Source organism: Rhinatrema bivittatum, chromosome 8, assembly GCF_901001135.1.
Source record: "Rhinatrema bivittatum chromosome 8, aRhiBiv1.1, whole genome shotgun sequence".
Classification (NCBI taxonomy): Eukaryota; Metazoa; Chordata; class Amphibia; order Gymnophiona; family Rhinatrematidae; genus Rhinatrema; species Rhinatrema bivittatum.
Genome location: NC_042622.1, coordinates 43,586,464 through 43,606,112, shown reverse-complemented (window position 1 = coordinate 43,606,112; position 19,649 = coordinate 43,586,464). Strand labels below are relative to the sequence as shown.

General features: G+C 44.1%; 1 protein-coding gene across 1 annotated transcript in view; it reads left to right on the top strand.

Annotated features, from left to right (window-relative positions):
* The first annotated feature begins 243 nt into the window (after window positions 1-243).
* Window positions 244-19,649, top strand: part of LOC115096360 (protein-glutamine gamma-glutamyltransferase 6-like) — a 103,117-nt gene continuing 83,711 nt past the window's right edge. Inside the window, 6 exon segments of the mRNA XM_029610835.1 lie at window positions 244-315; window positions 9,092-9,265; window positions 9,875-10,123; window positions 10,986-11,104; window positions 16,401-16,529; window positions 17,270-17,447. Coding sequence (XP_029466695.1) covers window positions 309-315; window positions 9,092-9,265; window positions 9,875-10,123; window positions 10,986-11,104; window positions 16,401-16,529; window positions 17,270-17,447 — 856 coding nt within the window. The 5' untranslated portion in view covers window positions 244-308.

Genomic DNA, 19,649 nt, shown 5'->3' with positions numbered 1-19,649 from the left:
ATGTGCTTCATCAGCTTTACCTGAAATTGATCTCTATACATTCTTCATACCTTGGAAGATCCAGCTAATGGGCAACTCCACCTTTCACCACCCCCAATTTTGACAAAATACTACGATCTGAGACTCAGGAAGAGTGAAAGATGTAGCATGCCTCACCCTGAATTAATTAGAAATGCAGAGTTACAACATACAAGGAAAACCACCAGTTCTCATTTCTAATGCTCATTGGATGAATCACTGCATAATTGTTCGTCTCTCCCTGAGGGTGAACTAGCAGAGAAGAGCTCAATAGACAGACAGGCAGCACCATGGCAGGTGAGTAAATTGGGCCCTCTTTGCTTATATTTGCCAGGACATTGTTGTTTACCACCGAAAGATGACTAAATTCGATATAATCTAACTCTATTCTATCCATCCTCCTATAGGACTGTACACAATTGATTTCTACAGAGTAACTTTAGATGTTCGAGTATATTCCAAGTTGCAGTGAAGAATTCTCAAAGCTGTATTTTCCTTGGGAAAAAAATCCTGATACCTTTTATACAACCAACATGTTTGTTTAGATGTAAACTTTAGATATCATATACTGTAGGCCACTTCTGACACAACTGAAGAAAGGATCTATAGGGTCTGGAAAAATCATATACAGTAGCATTGGGTTGATCCAATAAAAAGTACAGCATTTTTTAATGCAAATAGGCATCAGGCTTGAGGTTATCTTGGCAGGTTGCTATATTATTCACCGATGCAAGGTGGCCATTTTTTAATAGAAGAAAGAAGATGATTATGTGAAATAAGTAATATTTTAGAATACAGTACTTAGTTTAACTGTAGGATAATGGGAATAGCTGCTGAAGCTATTACCAGTCAATATTATAACACCACTGCCACATCTGGGGAAGTGGATTTATAACTGCCTGAATGTCTGCGCAGACCTTCAGAGATTGATTCATTTACTCTGACCGAAAGTAGCAGCTGTGCAACAAACAATTACAATGAAAAATCTCATCTATTTCTGCTAAATGTCTGGAGCTTCTGGCAAATAGACAATAAAATGAATGTTAGTGTAATGAAGCATTACAGTGCAGCATGGTGACTTCCTGTTCCAGGTGAACACTGAAAGCTTTTAGAAACACGAACAGACCTGCTGAGCTGAATTGGTTTCCTAACAAGCATTTCATTGTAATTTGAGCCCTATTACAATGCATTGTTTTCAATAGAAAAAGGCTACAAGACTCAAAATGCACTTACATGAATTTTAATAAATCCAATATGTTACCAGCCCCTCAGGCTTGGCTTTGCCAAGAGGCAAAGCCAAGCAATATTAAGCCTCTGTAGACATCCAGAATTTAGGAGCTGCTGTCTAGGAATCTGACATGAGCTTAATATAGGCAGCCAGGATTCCACTCGCTCACATCTGCCCTTTTACAATTCAAGTAAGACACTGACAACATGTTGGGTTTAACAGAGCCACAGCTTTAATACAAACACATGGGATGCCCGAGCCCAGTAATTAACATTATGCAACGTCCAGAAATCATCCGCCACCTCCCAGCAAGGTGGTCAGCACCAGCCGCCCGGCTAGTATTTCCAAGCCTTGACAGAGCTCCGACCCCCGCCACCACCCAGCAAGGAGCCCGTACTAGACAACCGCACCCAGTTGTCTGCCAATCTAAAATGTAACAGGAATGAAGCTTGCACATAGAAAATATGAACTGTATCGTCTCGGGCCATCCGCCTCAATAACCACCACCCCCCGCTGCGACAAAACAACCCCCTTTATAACAGAAACAGAGAAGGGTGGGTGGAAGGGAAGCGACCCGAAACGGCTGCTGCGACACCAGACACTGCCGTGCACCGGCGGCGCACAGCCAGCAGAACCCCCACCACCAAGGTGACGTCACTAAGGAGCCAATGAAAACCCGCCAGCACATTTTGAATTGCCAGAGCTGGTGAATTGAGGGCTTTACCATCAGCGCCTCACCAGATCCAGCTCCTTCCTCCCCCCCCCCCCCCCCTCCTGACTTCCTGAAAGTTAACCCCTAAGGGGCCGGATTGTCCGCAGACTGACCTCCCCGCGGCCCCCCCCCCCCCCTGCGAGGCCACAGATCCCTGGGCTGCTCCCCGAGTGGACCTGGCACCACATTTTCGTCGACCGGTCCGGTCCACCTCCTATTAACTCTGTAATGACACATTAGACATGACACCCAATTTTTATGGTGTTAATATTCCGACTAACGACTAATTATTATAACAGCCAAAATATTAAGTCATATAATTAAAATACTGAAGCAAAGCTATAAGTTTCTGCATTCCAAACTGATCGAGTGGTATAGGATGCGCACCTGGTATGAACTGAGATAAAAGACCGCGATCTTTAGTGGAATCATAGCAGCATGATGGCAGCTCCCCACAACTGGACGGGCAGACTAAACCAGGCTTACCGGGCATCTCCAGGACTTACCAGACTGGCAGTCACACGAGACCAAGCCCTCTCAATTGCAGGCCCCTCTATTTGGAATTCAATCCCTCCGTCCAGCGCCAAAGATTTTAAGAAAGCCTTGAAAAGCCACTTATTCAGGCAGGCATATCCAGATGTCAGCAATGTGTAACATCCTTCAAGGCCAGTAAGCTTATGCCGTTTTGTTTTTTTGCCCAGTCCAGTTTGACTGATTTTATGAATATCTTTTTTATTTTATTGTGAATGTTTTTACTGCAACCCGCCCCAAACATTGGAGGGCATGGGTAACAAGTTCTTTTAAATAAATAAAAATAAATAAAAAACTCCTCAGCTCTACAATCCCTGCCATTCCCTCAAAGATCCATATTCAGTCACAGTTTGAACAGCAACGATAGCTGGATAAATTTATCCGGCCTGCTTTGGAGGTATATTCAATAACTGTCTGATTGTTGTGATGATGCTTTTTGTATTGCCTGTGTTTTATTGTTAACCGCTTAGCATAGTTTTTCTGTTATAGGCAGTATAAAAAAAAACCTGTAAAAAATAAAATAAATAAAAATAATTATACTGCATTATTGAATATAGATGGCTATTGTCATGTGCGTGAGCCCTTAAGCTGTGACCTGGTTGATGCAGCCTAGCACACAAACCCACTAGGCCCACACTGACAGCTGGCGGACCTGCCTTTGCTGGGACAAGAGCAGGAGCTGCACCTGCACCAACCCTGTTCCCCTGGGTTGCACCTTTGGGTTCCAGGGGCAGGCAGGGCTTAGGAAAATGTCCCTCAAGGAGCAGTCAGAAGGCATCCAGATATAGATAACGTTCAGGGCTGGCAGCAAGTCGAGAATATCCGGGTTCGGTCCAAGTGTCAAGGTTGTCGGCGTGAAGACAGAGTCTGGGTCCAGGCCAACGGACAAGGCAGCTAGTGTGCAGAGAAACCAAGCAAGGGTCAGAACCGGGAAGTCAAGCCAGGACAGACAGGATGGACAGAGACAATACACAAAGAGACAGGGCAGAGCAGGACAGACAAGAAAAGGCAACGAAAACCAGGACAAAACGGGGAAAGGACAAGGTACGGAGGGCAGAGCAAGGGGCATGAACCAGGCAGGGTAAACACAGTAGGGACACAAGCAGGAACAAAACGAAGCACAGGAACAGCAAGACAAGGCACAGAATACTATAGCAAAACAACTGCAAGGCAGGAGGATCTGGTGCTAAGCCAAGGATCCAGGGTCTGACTGGTTTAAATAAAGGAAGAGGCCTGATATCATCAGGTGGCACTGAGAGCTGTTTCCTGCTGCGGAGACTGGTGTTGAGGCAAGGATCCAGGGCTCTGACCGGTTTAAAAGATGAAGAAGCCTGACATCACGAAGAGGTGCTGAGAGTTGTTTCCCCATCGCGGGGCATTTAAGAGTGGAGCTGGTGCGCATGTGCACACTTAGCAAGTGGCACAACGTGGCTGGAGGCAAGAGTGGTGGCAGCGTTCCAGGCAGCATCAGGGTGGGTCAGCAGCATCTGCAGTCAGTGCGCCAAACCTAGCAGCTATCTTAAAGTTAGCTGGACAACTTTATCCAGCTAACTTTAGGACAGTTCTAGGGTATGACCAGATTTAACCAGATAAATTATCCAGCTAATTCTGAATATCGTCCTATTTCAAAATGCTCCAGAATGCTGCTATTTATCCAGCTAAATTTTAGCCATATAATAAGATAGTTGGCTAGCACTTAACTAGATAAATATCCAAATATTCATTTAGCCAGATAACTAGTAACATAGAAACACAGAAACATAGAAATGATGGCAGAAGATGACCAATAGGCCCATCCAGTCTGCCCAGCAAGCTTTCACACTTATTTTCTCATACTTATCTGTTACTCCGACCGCTGCATTCAGGGTCCTTATTTGTAGCTTTTTAATTCTAATTTCCTTTCACCCCCACCATTGATGCAGAGAACAGTGTTGGAGCTGCATCAAAGTGAAGTATAAGGCTTAATGTTTGAGGGTAGTAACCATCATATCAAGCATGTTATCCCAATGTTTGTATACTCCCTCAGATCACTGCCTTGTTAGATGTTGGCTGGATGTAAATCCTATTTCTTCATTCCCCACTGCCGTTGAAGCAGTGAGCTATGCTGGATATGCATTCAAAGTGAAGTATCAGGCTTAATGTGTTACAAATAAGCATGGGAGTAGCAAGCTACTCCCATGCTTATTTGTTTATCCAGACTGTGCAATTCAGTCCTTGTTGGTTATTGTCTGAATATAAATCCTCTTTTCTTCATTCCCCTGCTGTTGAAGCAGTGAGCTGTGCTGGATATGCATTCAAAGTGAAGTATCAGGCTTAATTGGTTCGGGCTAGTAACCGCCGCAAAAAGCAAGCTACTCCTATGCTTTTTGTTTACCCAGACTGTGCAATTCAGTCCTTGTTGGTTGTTGTCTGACTATAAATCCTCTTTTCTTCATTCCCCCTGCCATTGAAGCAGTGAGCTGCACTGGATAACTAGTGAGTTATCTGGCTAAAAGCTTCAAAATATGGATCTCCGTGTGTATATCTTGAATTCGGATACTGTCCTTGTCTCTACCACCTCTACTGGGTGGCTGTTCCATGCATCCACCACACTTTCTGCAAAGAAATGTTTCCTCAGATTATTCTTGAGTCTATCCCCTTTCACCCTCATCTCATGACCCCCTCATTATAGAAACTCCTTTATATTGAAATATTACCTTCTCCTGTGCATTTCTTTATTGAATTAACTGATTCCTTGAAAGTATTTAAATATATCTATCATATCTCCCCATCCTGCCTTTTTTCTAGGCTATACATGATATTTAAGACTGTCCCAATATGCTTTACAATGAAGACCACTGACTGTTTTAGTCGGTACCCTCTGCAATGCCTCCATTTAGCTTATGCTCTTTTGAAGGTGCAGTCTCCAGAACGAAACACAGTATTCCAAATGAGGAACTTATACAGGGGCAACAACACCTCCATTTTTTTTCTGCTGACATTTCCTTTCCTATGCATCCAAGCAGCTTTCTGGTTTTTGTGATGGTCTTATCCACCAGTTTGGTGATCAAGAGATCATCAGATGCGATGACTCCAGATAACAGACACACTTGTTTTGTGCATAGAAGAATTTCACCCCCTATATTGTACCACACCCTTGGAATTTTGCAGCCCAAATGCACAACCCTGCACTTTTTAGCATCCAATCTTAGCTGTCAGACTAGACCATTCCTCAAGCTTTACTATATCCCTCTTCATGTTTTCCATACCTCTCTAGATGCTTACCCTGTTGCAGATTTTGGCATCATCTGCAAAAGACAAGCCTTTTCTGCTAGTTTTTCTGCATTATCACTAAGAAAATTGTTGAAAAGAAACAGTCCAAGGATCTATCCCTGCAGAATACTGCCAGCAATGCCCCTCTCCCTGGAGTAAACTCCATTTACGACTACTCTTACAGGAACACATTAGCAGAGAAAACAACATTCCAAGTGTTGTGGGTCCCCCATTTGAGCTGTTAACATCAACAGGGGTACCACAGATCCGGGTCCAGTCAGATGGGGAGAAGCCAGCTTCCTGGGCTCCTGGCAAGGTTAGTCACCACCAGTAAGTAAAATGAAACACTCCAGTTGGATGAGACTCCAAAAGTACAGCAAGAACCAAAATAGAAGAAATGACGAAAGAATCAGTAAAAGGGTTAGGTAGCGGTCACCCCCATACTCCATCCATTCAACCAGGAGTACTGGAAAAAATAACCAAACTGAGTCCTTGATGCTCTTCAAATTAAACTGTTTAAATCAACTTAAATATTAATATCCAGGCTAAAATTGAGAAAAATAAAAAATAGCATAAAAAATATTAAAGTAATAGAAACAGCAGTTTTCTTGTCTATCTCAGGTCCTCCCACTAATCTCCCTTCTCCTGCACCTCCATCCATATCAAAGTCTCGACTGGAAAAATTATCCCCCCAAAATATTAGAAAATCCAATAGATTAAAACTATTAACTGTCATCCAAAATGTCGAAAAAGTTAGGTCTGTTGATGTCTCTAGTGAAAAAGTCCAACAACTTCTTCTCACCCTTGCTTCTTCTGTTTGCTCAGGCAAAAAGATCTCTTTGGCCTCAGACTTTCAGAATCCAAGACTGAGCCCGTTTCTATCCAAAAATCTTCTCTTTACTCAAGAATCTAGGATATTCAAACTGTAGATCCAAACCTTCAGGGATGAGGAAAAAAAATGATCCTACAGCCAAGCTCCTACTTCTCTCCAGCCACTTGCTGGAAAATTAGTAGGGAGCAAATGTTAGTGACTGGCAAAGCCCCTTCACACAAGTCACTAAAAGTGGGGCAAAGTGGCACCATGAGTGGCATAAATTATCTAAGGCACCGTGACAGGGAAAAGCAGTCAAAATAAAAACATCAAGAGCAAAAGGTACCGTGAGAGGAAAAAAGCCACACCAAGCATGACAAGAACCCCCCAGGGCTCCAAAAGAGGGGCAAAGGTACCAACAATATTAGCATGAACACCATGAGAGGGAGAGCAACACTAAAAGTGGCAGGAACACCTCAGGGCAAGAACAGCCCAGTGCACCTAAAGAGCAGCAAAGCAGCACCAACAATGGCATGAATACCCTGATATATTGTGAGAGGGAATTTGAATGAATTCCTTATTCAAAAATATTGATAATAAATCAAACTAAAAATAAATAAATAAGTAAATAAAATGGTGCCAGATGTCCCAAGAGTTCTGGGAGGAGCAACACAGCAAGACATTGAACCAGAAGGGTAGAAGGCATTTATTTATTTATTTTGTTTGAAATTGTATGTTTTGGGAGCCAAAACCTTCCAGTATAACCAAGAAAAAGATAAGGTAGGGGGACCAGGCTGGGCTGGAAAAGTGAAACAACAAAACGACAAGGCACCGAACCAAGAAAGAGACATGCCATTTCCTAAGAGATTATTTTTCGGGACAAAAAACTGTTTTTGAATGAGAGCTGAATTGTTTTATGTACAAATGAAAATGCCTTTAAGAAATGACATATGACAACAGTCAGGGTGTTTAGCTGGGCTAGAAAGTGTGACCTAGCTGCCTGTTTGATGCTACTTATAAATTAATATATTTCTGTGTGCATTGGCGCGTACAAAATAATTTAAGGACAGGTTTCCTTCTTGTTTGTTTTGTTTTTTTGTTTTTAAATTGTTAAAGGTCTCTGAAGACTCCTTAAAGACCATTTTTTTCCACCAGCTCTGGCACCAGTCATGAACAGTGTGGGCTCATGATGTCCCCTGTATTGACAATACCCTTTCACTAGGCACACTAGTTGCTGGGTAGGAAAGGAAATGCTGGGTTACGTTGGCCAGGTTTGACCAAACCAAGGCCTTGCATACCCAATAGGTTAATGGGAGTAGTTTTTAATTTGGTGCCAGGCCAAAATTAAATCACGTTGTAAATGTTTTAGGAAGGCGTTAAAGGCACATTTGTTCAGTGAGGCTTTTGATTAGATTGTGATCCTGATTGATTATGCTTTTATTTGATTTTATATTATTTTATTGTTAATAATATTGTTTTATTGTATATGTAGAACTATTTTTTATGATGTTGCAATCTGCTTTGAACAGTATATCTGAGGAGGGGATTTTGTAAATAATTAAATAAGCCCCATCGCTCTCACCATGGCTCCACTGTGAGCTATTGCTGGGAATGTCAGTGTTGGCGCCTAATGTGTCATCAAGACATGCCAGTACTTGTGGGAGGAGTTTTGGCAACAATTGTCAAAGCCTTGCAGTCAGCACCATTAGGGGTTAAACCCCAGCAGACAACATGGAGTCTATCCTCCCCTATGAAAGAGATATGCGGAACCCATGGGGTAAGCGCTGGGCAGCCTTAGGCCACAAAACAGATGCCCCATTTCAAGCAGTGACTGCGCACTCTAGCGTGGCAGCACACTACCCTAGATGGTTTGGATTTTGACAAGACTTTCCATATAGATAAATATACTCAGAATACTAAAAATAATGAATATGGACAGAATAAATGCTGAATAAATTCTGGATATGTTGAATAATTTTATACTCAAAATACCATTTCAAATTTCCTGATAACACATCATTATTATACCCATTGAGCTAAAGAAATCCAGAAAGCTAAATTTAGAAGCTTCACAATTCTGACTATGAGAATAATTAAGTTTTCAGAAGTGTGTGTGTAATTTCAAGTGCACATAAATCCCCCTTGATTTTCAAAGACACATGTAAACTAGACTTTGAAAGTCAGGTTGCTATTTGCCCAGAAAATCCATACATAACTTTACCCACTGCAAACTGCAAGCTGTGTGTGTAAATAGCATGCCCTTTTTCATTTATGCAGATTTATGTGCATAATAAAATATATATGCATATTTTTAGGCAGCTGAGCACAAACGGCCAATTTACATGTATATCTTTTTAATTTATGTGCTAATGTCCCAACTAAGCCATTGAATATTTAGCCTTAAATGCTTAACCTAGATGAATTTACATATGTAAAGTAAAATCTCAAGATGGACCATACCTAAGAGATGACAACTTTGATGGAAGAATCTCATCAAATTCAATTATTGTTCTCACTTTTATTCTACCCGGTTTTACAGCTCTTAAAGTGAAAGACTACAATTTGCAACTCGATTTGAATCTGGTGGAACATCATACTGACCAGTACAACAGCACAGACCTGATTGTGAGGCGAGCACAGCCATTCAGCATCACGCTGAATTTCAACAGAGCTGTCAGCAAAGAGGACAAGCTTAATTTTGTTGCAGTAACAGGTAAGCAAGATTATCACTAGAATGGGTAATCTCTATCACATTTATCTCATGGATAGGAAAATCCCCATCAGACGCACCTTAATTCAGGCAGTCTCCATTAGACTTAGTACAATGACACATAATCCTCCACATACGTATCTCATAGACAGTGTCATGGAGTGTGAGCCCTTGACTGTGGTGTGGTTGACACTACAGTGCCTAACACTGGTAGTACTGAGCTTCACATAGGATGTGATGTCATCAGCTGCAGGACCAATAAAAGGAAGTCCAGAGCTACAGGAAATTCTAGCCAAGGTCTAGGATGCAGCCTGCTGCCAGTGGCTATAGCAGAGCCACTTCAGGTCAGAGGTGTGAGGCGTTACAGACAGGTCATCTTCCTTCATTCTTGTGCATGCAAACACCTTTCCTGGAATGTTAAGAGCATTATCAGCTGCAATGTAGACTTTGATACCACATCACCTTTGCTGTTACACTTCACAGAGACAGGCATGAATGCACACACTTGGCTGACAACAATCATGTTTTATTTTTTACAATTTTTAAAACTATTCCTCCTGGGGAGAGGCTGAATTAATATCTTGATTCCCCTTCTGTTTTTCCTCCCCACAGGACCGTCCAGTTCAGGTCCAGACCGCAGTATTAACCCCATCTTCCCTCTCTCCACTTCTGGGAGCAGGGATTCCTGGAGTGCCATCCACCAAAGCAGTGATTCCAGGGCGGTGAACATCACTATCTGCAGCCCAGCTAATGCTGTCATTGGATGCTACAAACTCAGTGTCCAGGTCTCCTCCAAGCAGGGAAAGACTTCTTCCTTCAGACTTGGCCAATTCATTCTTCTGTTTAACCCCTGGGCACCAGGTAGAAACTAGGTTTTTGCATACTAGACGTTAATGTGATTTTCGACTGTCCGTAAGATTCAACTAATATACGCACCCCTTCTTCTTTCTCTAACACCTAAGAAATTGCAAATGTTTCACTGAGAAACAGCACAATCTATCTACTGACGATCTCCCAGCACTTTGGTTTACAAGATGTTATATTCCAGACAGCTCTTCCAGTGCCTAAGTGATATACAGAAAACACCATCATTGTTTCCTGGAACAGGAGGATTTTCTCTTTTATTTTTCCTAGGAATGTCAAGACTGTTCCATCAATTTTTCTCCTGTGCATTATAACAAAGTCATTTTCCACTGATTCTCAAAAGATGTTTAGCGCTTCATTTAGGGCCATGGATTTTAGTCACCTAAATTTAGAAATTTTTCAGCTGAACTTAGGTGCTTAAGTTTTTGGCTGAAAATTCACCTGCATTTAGGGGCCTGAAGCTCAGGAGACTAAATGTATGCCTGCAATTAATTCCCTAACCTTAGGATCCCGACTTAGGTGCCTGGAGCTGATGATAATCAATGCTGAATGCCCAACCTTAACTCCTCCCCTTTAGCTGCCCTTTTTTTTCAGGATGAAAATCAGCCCCAAATTTAGACACTCAGCCCTAGTCAGTTTTCCAAAAGGTTTAGATCCCTAATCCCAAAGTTAGGAATCTAAACATTTGTAAGAATGACCCTTAAGGAGCCAATCTTCAAAAAGGGAGCAACACCTAAAGTCTTCCAGCTTCTGAGCAGCCTCTCTAGGCACGTTTTCAGCTGAACCTAAACCGCAGAGTTTCTTCTGCTTCTCAGTGACCTAACATCATGTAACGGCGTTTCTCACCGTGGCTTTCCAGATGACGATGTCTACATGGCAGAGGAGGAGGAGAGGAAGGAGTATGTTCTGAACGACTACGGGATCAGTTACTTTGGACATGAAAAGCATATTGCAGAAGAAGGCTGGAATTTAGGCCAGGTAAGGAGGAACTTGCACTTTCTGGTAATAAGAGAAGCACGGTGCCCATACTGGTCTGCTTGAACGAACAGAAATAAAGGTCAATAAAAAAAAAACATTACGGGGGTAAATTTTCAAAGGGATTTCACCTGTGAAAACAGCATATTCGCGCGTGAGTGGCAGGTATGTGCGTATATGCTATGTTATAAACATCGAGGGTACGCTCATATTTTCCAGGCCACGTCTACATTTTACCGGGGTGGGGAAGGGACAGGGCTCAGGAGTATGCACGGTAAGTTGCTACTTTGTCAGAGATATATGCTCATGCATTACCAAACTTAGTCATACGCTTTTACACCTGCTAATTAACGTGTGCAAGTGAAATCAGGCTTACCTGTTGTCTGCAGTTTCTGGGTGGGGGTTCTGGGTGAACTGGAGGAAAATGGGTGACCTGGTGGAGATATCGGCAAACTGAGGATTTCAGGTACATACTCAAGTATTTTCAAAATGATATATGCGCATATTTTATTATAAAATTCCTGCCTTCGCGTATATATTGGTGTTATTAAGCATACGTTACTGTATAGATTTTTACATACCTAAAATATGAGTGCATGTTTTAGTAATATAGATACAGGAAGTTAGTTATTTATTTATTTATTTAAAGGTTTTTTTATATACCACGGCACATTTCAAAACATCACCTCGGTTTACAATGAACAATAATTTAGCAACAGGCTTTACAATCAATTCAGAAAGAACAAACATATATCAATAAGGTCAACGAACAAGGCAATAAGTCCACATATAGTACAATTCAATCCCGTCTAATCTCCTGGGAGAAACTATGTATAATTACAAACTATATATTTGTTATGTATTTGTGCATACTTCTGGAGCAGAAATACACAGTATTTTACAAACTGTGCAGCTCCAGCCACAGTTTATAAAATACTAGCATTAATCTCCATGCATCTACTTACCCGCGTAAATGCTGTACTGCAGATAGGTTTGAAAGTTAGGCTTCCAAGAAGATAAACTTTCAAAAAAGAACTCAAAATCTGGCTATTCAGACAGGCCTTCAAAGACGGGATCGGTTAAGCCCCCCAACCTAATCAACACAGCACACCTGAATGGATATTTAAAACATACATATTCTTCTTTAAACCATACAATCACAGTTACTTAAACCACATAGAGACATACCCAATGCGAATGATGTCTCACTCACATCCACTGTTGTCCTTTTCTGTTAATCATCCCCAAATTTGTGGCAGTACCAGTCATCTCGGTACAATGTTAGATCTAGGTACGTTTATCAAGTAACCACCTGATAAACCACCTATCACATGTTGAACAGTTGCCATAATGTTTATCTATTCTATCTTATAGTAAAGCTAAATAATGTTTATCTATGCTTATCTTTTCTAAATTATTGTAAAGCCTGTTGCTACGTTTACGTTACATTGTGAACCGGGGTGATGTTTTTAACGTGCCCCGGTATATAAAAACTCTTAAATAAATAAATAAATAAATAAATAAATATTCATAACTCACTACATCCCCTTACTATGTTACCCCCACACTGTGTTATCTCCCCCACACGGTGTTACATGTTATCTCGTTTTATGTAATTCATGTTTCAGACAGTTAACATTATGTTTTCCAATGGTTTCTACACATGTAATTTCAAATGTAAACTGGAGTGAAGGCATCTAGCTAAACTTCGGTATATAAAAACAAATAAATAAATAAATAAATAATAGACTAGCTTATTACATTTCTAAACTAATTTTCAGGAGCTGCACTCCCTTCATCGAGTCAAAACATGATGAGTAGGTCAAAGCAAAAGGTGAACAAACAGATGAATCACAGATTATGTTACAATGATTTCTTTATGTTTTTATTGGTTTCCATTTGATAACACACCCTGTTATCAAGTGCCCAGGTGGGGTAAATAATAATCACTTCCAATCAAAATCAAAATGAATACACAAGGCATTTTTTCAGGGGGTACGTGCCCGTATTAAGCACGGGCACATTTTGCTTCACCTGCTTGATTTGCCCTGTGATCCATCAAAAACAAAACAAAACAAACAAAAACCCCAAACATTCATCTTGCATGTGAGTACCGGAACCTTTTTTGCAGAAAGAAAGCACTGTAAATACATGTACACTAATACAAATCAATGCAAGTTAAAACATTAAAAATGTAAATCCATAAAAATGTAAACAGTGTCTGTATAACGCAGATAGGGTCAGTAGAGCCAAAACTGCTGGTGTGAATGGAGGATGGAATGGGAAAAGGAGTGAATGTCAAAGCTTTTCCAAGAAGCAGCCAGAGCCTGCTCTAAGAGACCAGGAATATTCCTTCAGTAAAACAACTGAAGTCTACATAATAAAGGAGAGAGAGAGTTTTGTTTGGGAGTTTATCGATTATTATGCAGTGCGAGCTGTTAAAGGGTTTTAGGATTCCCTGAGCATCCACGAGATATGTCTTTGTCTACAAGGAGCTGCCCGCTGATTTGCTTCAAAGTCCATGATTTCTTTTGGTAGCCTGGCCTGCACAACAAGTTCTCACCTTTACATGCGACGTTCCAGCCTTAAGTCTTTGCGGACGTGCATTCCACTCCGGACCTGTGACACTCTGTTTTGCCTCCCGACGTTTTGTGTGGCTGGCGTGCTGACATCAGCGTATCCCAACCCAGCTCCCGCTGCCGAGCGTGAAAGAGGCATTGTTCTCCTTCAGTCTCCTCCCCTCCCCCCCCCCCAAGAAAGCGTGCGGCAATGTAAGGAGTTCTCTATCGCCTCCGTTTCCCTCCCCTCTCCTGCCGGCTTGAGTCTGTTGTGACCCGACTCACCTATGGGTTCATGGGCCTGCTCTCAAGCTACCGGGCTCATCCCTAGGCACTCCTGCCACATCTCTCTTCTACAACTGGAGCCATTCTACAGTGCTCCTGCTGTCATCCTTGCCCCCCACTTTGCAATCTGCCCTGGGCCCCTTCTGAATGCAAGGCCCCAGCAGAAATGAAAACCTGGAGGAAGCCTTCTCCTAAGAACATAAGAACACGCCATACTGGGTCAGACCAAGGGTCCAGCAAGCCCAGCATCCTGTTTCCAACAGAGGCCAATCCAGGCCATAAGAACCTGGCAAGTACCCAAAAACTGTCTATCCCTCCTCTCTCTCCAACTCCCTGATCTCGCCATTGGGCCAGAGGTTGCACCCTGCGCCAGCCAGCTGCAGCAGAGAGTGGCAAGTCATTGCACCATCCCCACCCGCCGCCTCCCAGCAGAACACAGAGGCACCTAGATGTATTAAACCCCCAACAAGAGGCACAAAACAACATTGTGCAGCATTTCTTCAAGCCAGCTAGTTATCCGTCTAAATGGCTAGCCAGCGGTAATCAGGGTCATATGCGCCTAAATTCTAGGTGCACAAAGAGATGTGCGCCTTGAATTTAGGAATATAAGTCAGAGGCGTTCCAGGGGCGGGAGCGAGACATTTCTGGGCGGAGCAGAGTTAGCCACATAAGTTATGCAGCTAATTCTGATATTCGAAGTTAGCCGCTTATCCTATATGGCTAACTCTGGTTGGCCCATAGGGCTGTCCCAAAGTAGCCAGTTAGACTAACTTTAAGATATCCAGGGATTTTCAGCACTACAGCCACACCACTGAATATCCCCGAAACGCAGGGGTCGCACAGGCGCGCATTCATTCATCCAGGCGGAGGAGCCGGTGGCGAAAGCAGCCGGCTCCTCCGCCTGGATGAATGAATTCATTCACTGCCGGTGGGGGTTGCCTCTCCGGCAGCCCCCACCGGCAGTGAATGAATGAATGCGCGCCTGTTCAGCGTTCAGCGATACAGTCTCCAGCGATACAGTCGTGCAATTGGGTAGGGTAGGCGGCAGCGGGGTCCGGGGGTGGCAGCGAGATCCGGGGAGCCAGCAGCGGCAGCATGATCGATCGCGCAGGCAGGTAGGTGGCAAAGTAAAGATGGCCGCCTGCACGGGAAAATCGTGCAATTGGCCGCTGAAGACGTGACGTCACACCCCGTGATGCCAAACGTCGTGACGTCACGTCTTCAGCGGCCAATTGCACGATTTTCCCGTGCAGGCGGCCATCTTTACTTTGCCACCTACCTGCCTGCGCGATCGATCATGCTGCCGCTGCTGGCTCCCCGGATCTCGCTGCCACCCCCGGACCCCGCTGCTGCCTACCCGCCGCTCCCAGATCCTGCTGCCGCCCCCCCCCTGCCGCTGCCCCCCCGGACCCCGCTGCTGCCTACCCGCCGCTCCCGGATCCTGCTGCCGCCCCCCCCGCTGCCGACCCGCCCGTGCGATTTTGGCGCTCATCCAGGCAGGGGAGGGAGGGAGGAAGGGAGAAGGGACTACCGGATGCCGCTGATGGCTGCCCGCCGCCCACCGGCCGCCTGGACCCACGGCCCTCCGACAGGTATTTAAAATTGTTTTATTTTTTTATATAACACACAGGTTTTTTTGTTTTTTACACTTTTTACACTTACCATAGCAGGCCCGAGCCTTGCTACTTTTTCGTTTGTTTTTTTTTGCCCTGGTCCCGTCCGGTCTCCTGCAGCCCCGTCCGGTCCGGACGGGGCTGCAGGAGACCGGACGGGACCAGGGCCGGTAAGCAATGTTTTTACCCTACACTACACTACACTAACTCCTACTAGGGGGAGGCGGTAAACAAGCAGGTTAAGGCCGCGGCAGAACAGCGGGTTAGGGAGGAGATAATATCAGCGCCCGTTACAGTATCGCAGGGGAATAGATAATTCCTTCATTATACAGCTTTTTCGTTCATTTACATGCCGGGTGCGGAAAGGGTTATGCGTCTGTTTTCAGAAGCGATACGGACGCGTGAAACTGGAGACTGTATCGCTGAACTGCCTTGCGCGCCCGAATTGTGCGCTACGAGCACGTTACAGACGGGCAATCCTCGAGCGGACGATACTGGATCGAGCTGTAAGTTAGCCAGATAGCCATATCAGCCTCTCTATTTTTTAAAGGAAAGTGGGGTCATGGCCTTAATGTTTGAACCAATCCCCTATGTAAAACATTGTTTCCTAGGGAAAAATCAGTTTCAACTTATGACAGTTTTCAGGAACCAATTGAGACAAAAGTGCAAGGGCTTCCTGTATGTGTCTTATGTACGGCATGTGCGGATGTACGGTATGAAAAGGGACGGATCTTTCCATTTGTCAGAGGGAGGGTAATTAATGGGAACATGATACTCTATGTCTATGTCTGCTAGCAACTTTTGAAAACGAGGCGTTGCTATTAATTATATATTTTTTTCAAGTTTGAAGAAAAGATTTTGAATATCTGCCTTGCTCTGCTGGATAGGAACCTGATGTACCTTGAAGATCCAGCCCTAGACTGTTCCTGCAGGAATGATCCTCTCTATGTGAGCAGGGTGGTCAGCGCCATGGTAAGAACAGACTCTGACCACTAATGGGAGGCACTTAGGGTCTGTAATATGCTGTCTAGGACAAATCAGGGTGGGGGGCATTCAGACTACAGGGTACGCTGGGGAGAACTTAATTAATCTCACTGCTCTTTAGGCCTCTGGGAGCTATTTACCTGGGCACGTACCGATCTACCTGGGTAAAAGGGATGTCTGGGAAATTGCCCATCCTTAACCCGGCAAAAAGCATGTGCGAGGATAAACCGTGGGTGCACTTTCAGCCAAATTAGGGAGAAGTGTGTGATTAGTTCACCTGTAGATCGCATTTTGCAAATCTACATGGATTATTTTCCATTGAAAACGTCCTGGCAAAAAAAGCAATTGCAAATGTCTGTTGGTCTGGCCACGGAGCACCCAGCTCCTCTTTTTTTACTGGGCAAATAAAAGTTATGATAACCTACAAATATTCCAGTTTTATCCAGAACCAATTTAACTGCAAGAACTCTCCTCCATGACATATTGTGTCATGCTTGCAGTTCACCTTGCAATCAGCCATGTAGGATGGTAGAAATGCATCAGAAGCTCTAGAAGGTTTGCCCCATGACTGGTTGCTGATAAAAGGTATTTAGGTTTGCGGGCACCACAGATTATCCTCTAGCCTAAGTACAAAGAACAACATTTTGTAACAGCAGATTCCTTCTCTCTCCTTTTAAAATACATTTTCATTTCGTTCAGTTGGTGGTATTTTATTCCCCCTACCCCAGGTCAACGGTTACGATGATAAAGGGGTACTGGAAGGAAACTGGGATGATCGATTTTCAGGCGGGGTTAATCCTGCTGACTGGCATGGAAGTGTGGAAATCCTTTGGAAATGGCACAAAAGAGGATACAAACCTGTTAAATACGGCCAGTGCTGGGTCTTTGCAGGAGTAACGTGCACAAGTAAGTTTCATTGTAAATCTACAACTATGGATGGCAGTCATCTTATGGTGACCTTTGTTATTTCAGTGTTTCCTTGAGTTAGAGAATTGCACCACAGTATCAGGAACTAGGGGCTTTAGTTGTTTAAGAACATAAAAAGGGCTGGATCAGACCAATAGTCCATCAAACCCAGCAACCTACCTCCTACAGTCAGGGCCGGTGCAAGGGGATTAAACACCCTAGGCACATTCTACCTTGCACCCCCCCACCCCCACCCCCCGCCCTGCCCCCGGTCGCAGCCCCGGCTCCTACCTCCAGGGGCGGGGGACCAATGCCACCGCTCCCCCACCCCTGTGCCACCCCCCCCAAATTTAAATAGAATAACCCCTCCACCTGGCAGCCCCTGTCACATGGTAGGGGCTAATAGCCACAGGCACCATTTTGGTTAGTGGCAGCCAATGACCCGGGAGTGCCAGATTGCTCTCGGGCCCCCTGCTGGACTACCAGCGGTTTTCGTGAGTCTTGGGGGGGGTCGAGAGGGTGGCGTGATGAGGGGGAAGGCAGGGTGATGCAGGGGCTGGGCAGAATTTTGAAGGGGCACTTTTTGATGCTTCAAAATTCTGTTGCCTGAAGCGACCGCCTCACCCTGCCTCATTGGCTCGCAAGCGGCAGCGGTGGCCCCTAATGGTTGGTGCCCTAGGCCTTGGCCTAGCTCGCCTAGTGCTTCCGCCGGGCCTGCCTACAGTGACCAATCTGAGTCACTCAGAAGCACCAGTGGATCCCAATAGGAAAGCTTGTTCTATGTCGCTCACTCCCAGAAATATGAGGAAGAGGCCACCCAAGTCTTTCAAGCTAATGATTATTTATAGACCTGGCTCTCAGAAACTTGCCCAAACCTTTTTAAAACTCAGCTATAACACTTACCACATTCCATGGTAGGGATGTGCATTTGTTTGAAACAAAAGTGTAAAAGAGGACAAATGAACCAATTTTCATTTTGCATTCAAACAAAATAAGTAATAAACTAAATTTTGTGTATTTTTTGTTTTCGGCAAATAGTGTGCACTATTTGCCAAACATTAAAACAATAACATGAAAAATGTTTAAAAAATAAAAATTCCAAAAATGAAAATTGAACAAAAATAGTCCTCAAAAATGAATTGATGAAACAAAACTGAAAAAAAATTGGTGTGCACTTTCCTATTCCATACTCCATAATTGTGCATTGACTAAAAAAGTTCTTAAATTTGTTTTAAATCTGCTACCAGTTAGTTTCACAGAGTGTGCCTAGCCCTAGTACGTTTTGTTCTGTTTTATTTTTTTTGAGATGAGGTGACCAGAACTGCATATAATTCTCAAGATGTAGTCACAGTTTTGTTTTCTATTCCTTTCCAAATAATTTCTAATATTCTGTTTGTTTCATTGACCACCATCACACACCGAGCTGAAGGTTTCAACACATTTTCCACAATGACTCCAAGGTCCTTTTCACAGATAGCAGCTCCTAATATGGAACCCAGCATTGTGTATACATAGCTGGTGTTGCGACCGTCGCTGCCCGTCTTCACTCTGCCCTATTTACCTCTGTGGCGACTCCCTCCGGGTTTGAAGGACAGCTGGCCGCCACGGTGTCTCCCTGCCGACTTTCTCTGGCATCCCCGGACCAGCTCGACGCTGCAAATCCGCCATGTTGCCTGAAGCCTAGGGGGCGCACGCGCTCCGACTGAAGTACCAGCAAGGGCGCGAACCTCAGGGGTGTCCCCCTGAGATGACGTCATCTGCGTCCAATATTTAAAGGTCTCTGATTTCGCCAACGATTTGAATTAGCAAGGGATTCGCTAAGGACTCGCTAAGCTACCTAAGCTACTCTGCCTCCTTGGACTTACCAGGGGTACCCGCTCCTCGGGGGCCTCGCTCTCTCTTTGCTTTCAGGTTACAGACGGGAACCGGTACGCGCTCCTCGAGGGCCTTCGTTCCTGAACTCTCTGCTGATTCACTTCTGTCTGGAAGCTATCGCTGCCTATCATCTCTGTGAGTTACCACCGCTCTCTCAGAGCTTTCCCTGGAACCAGGTACTCGCTCCTCGAGGGCCTAATCCATTCCAGCACCTGAGCTTCCCTGAGACCATTATGTGAGTGTATTTCTAAGTTCTGTTCATGAACTCTGCATACCCTGCCTACTCACTATCTACAGTTTCTCAACAGCTCTGCCATCCAGGGATTG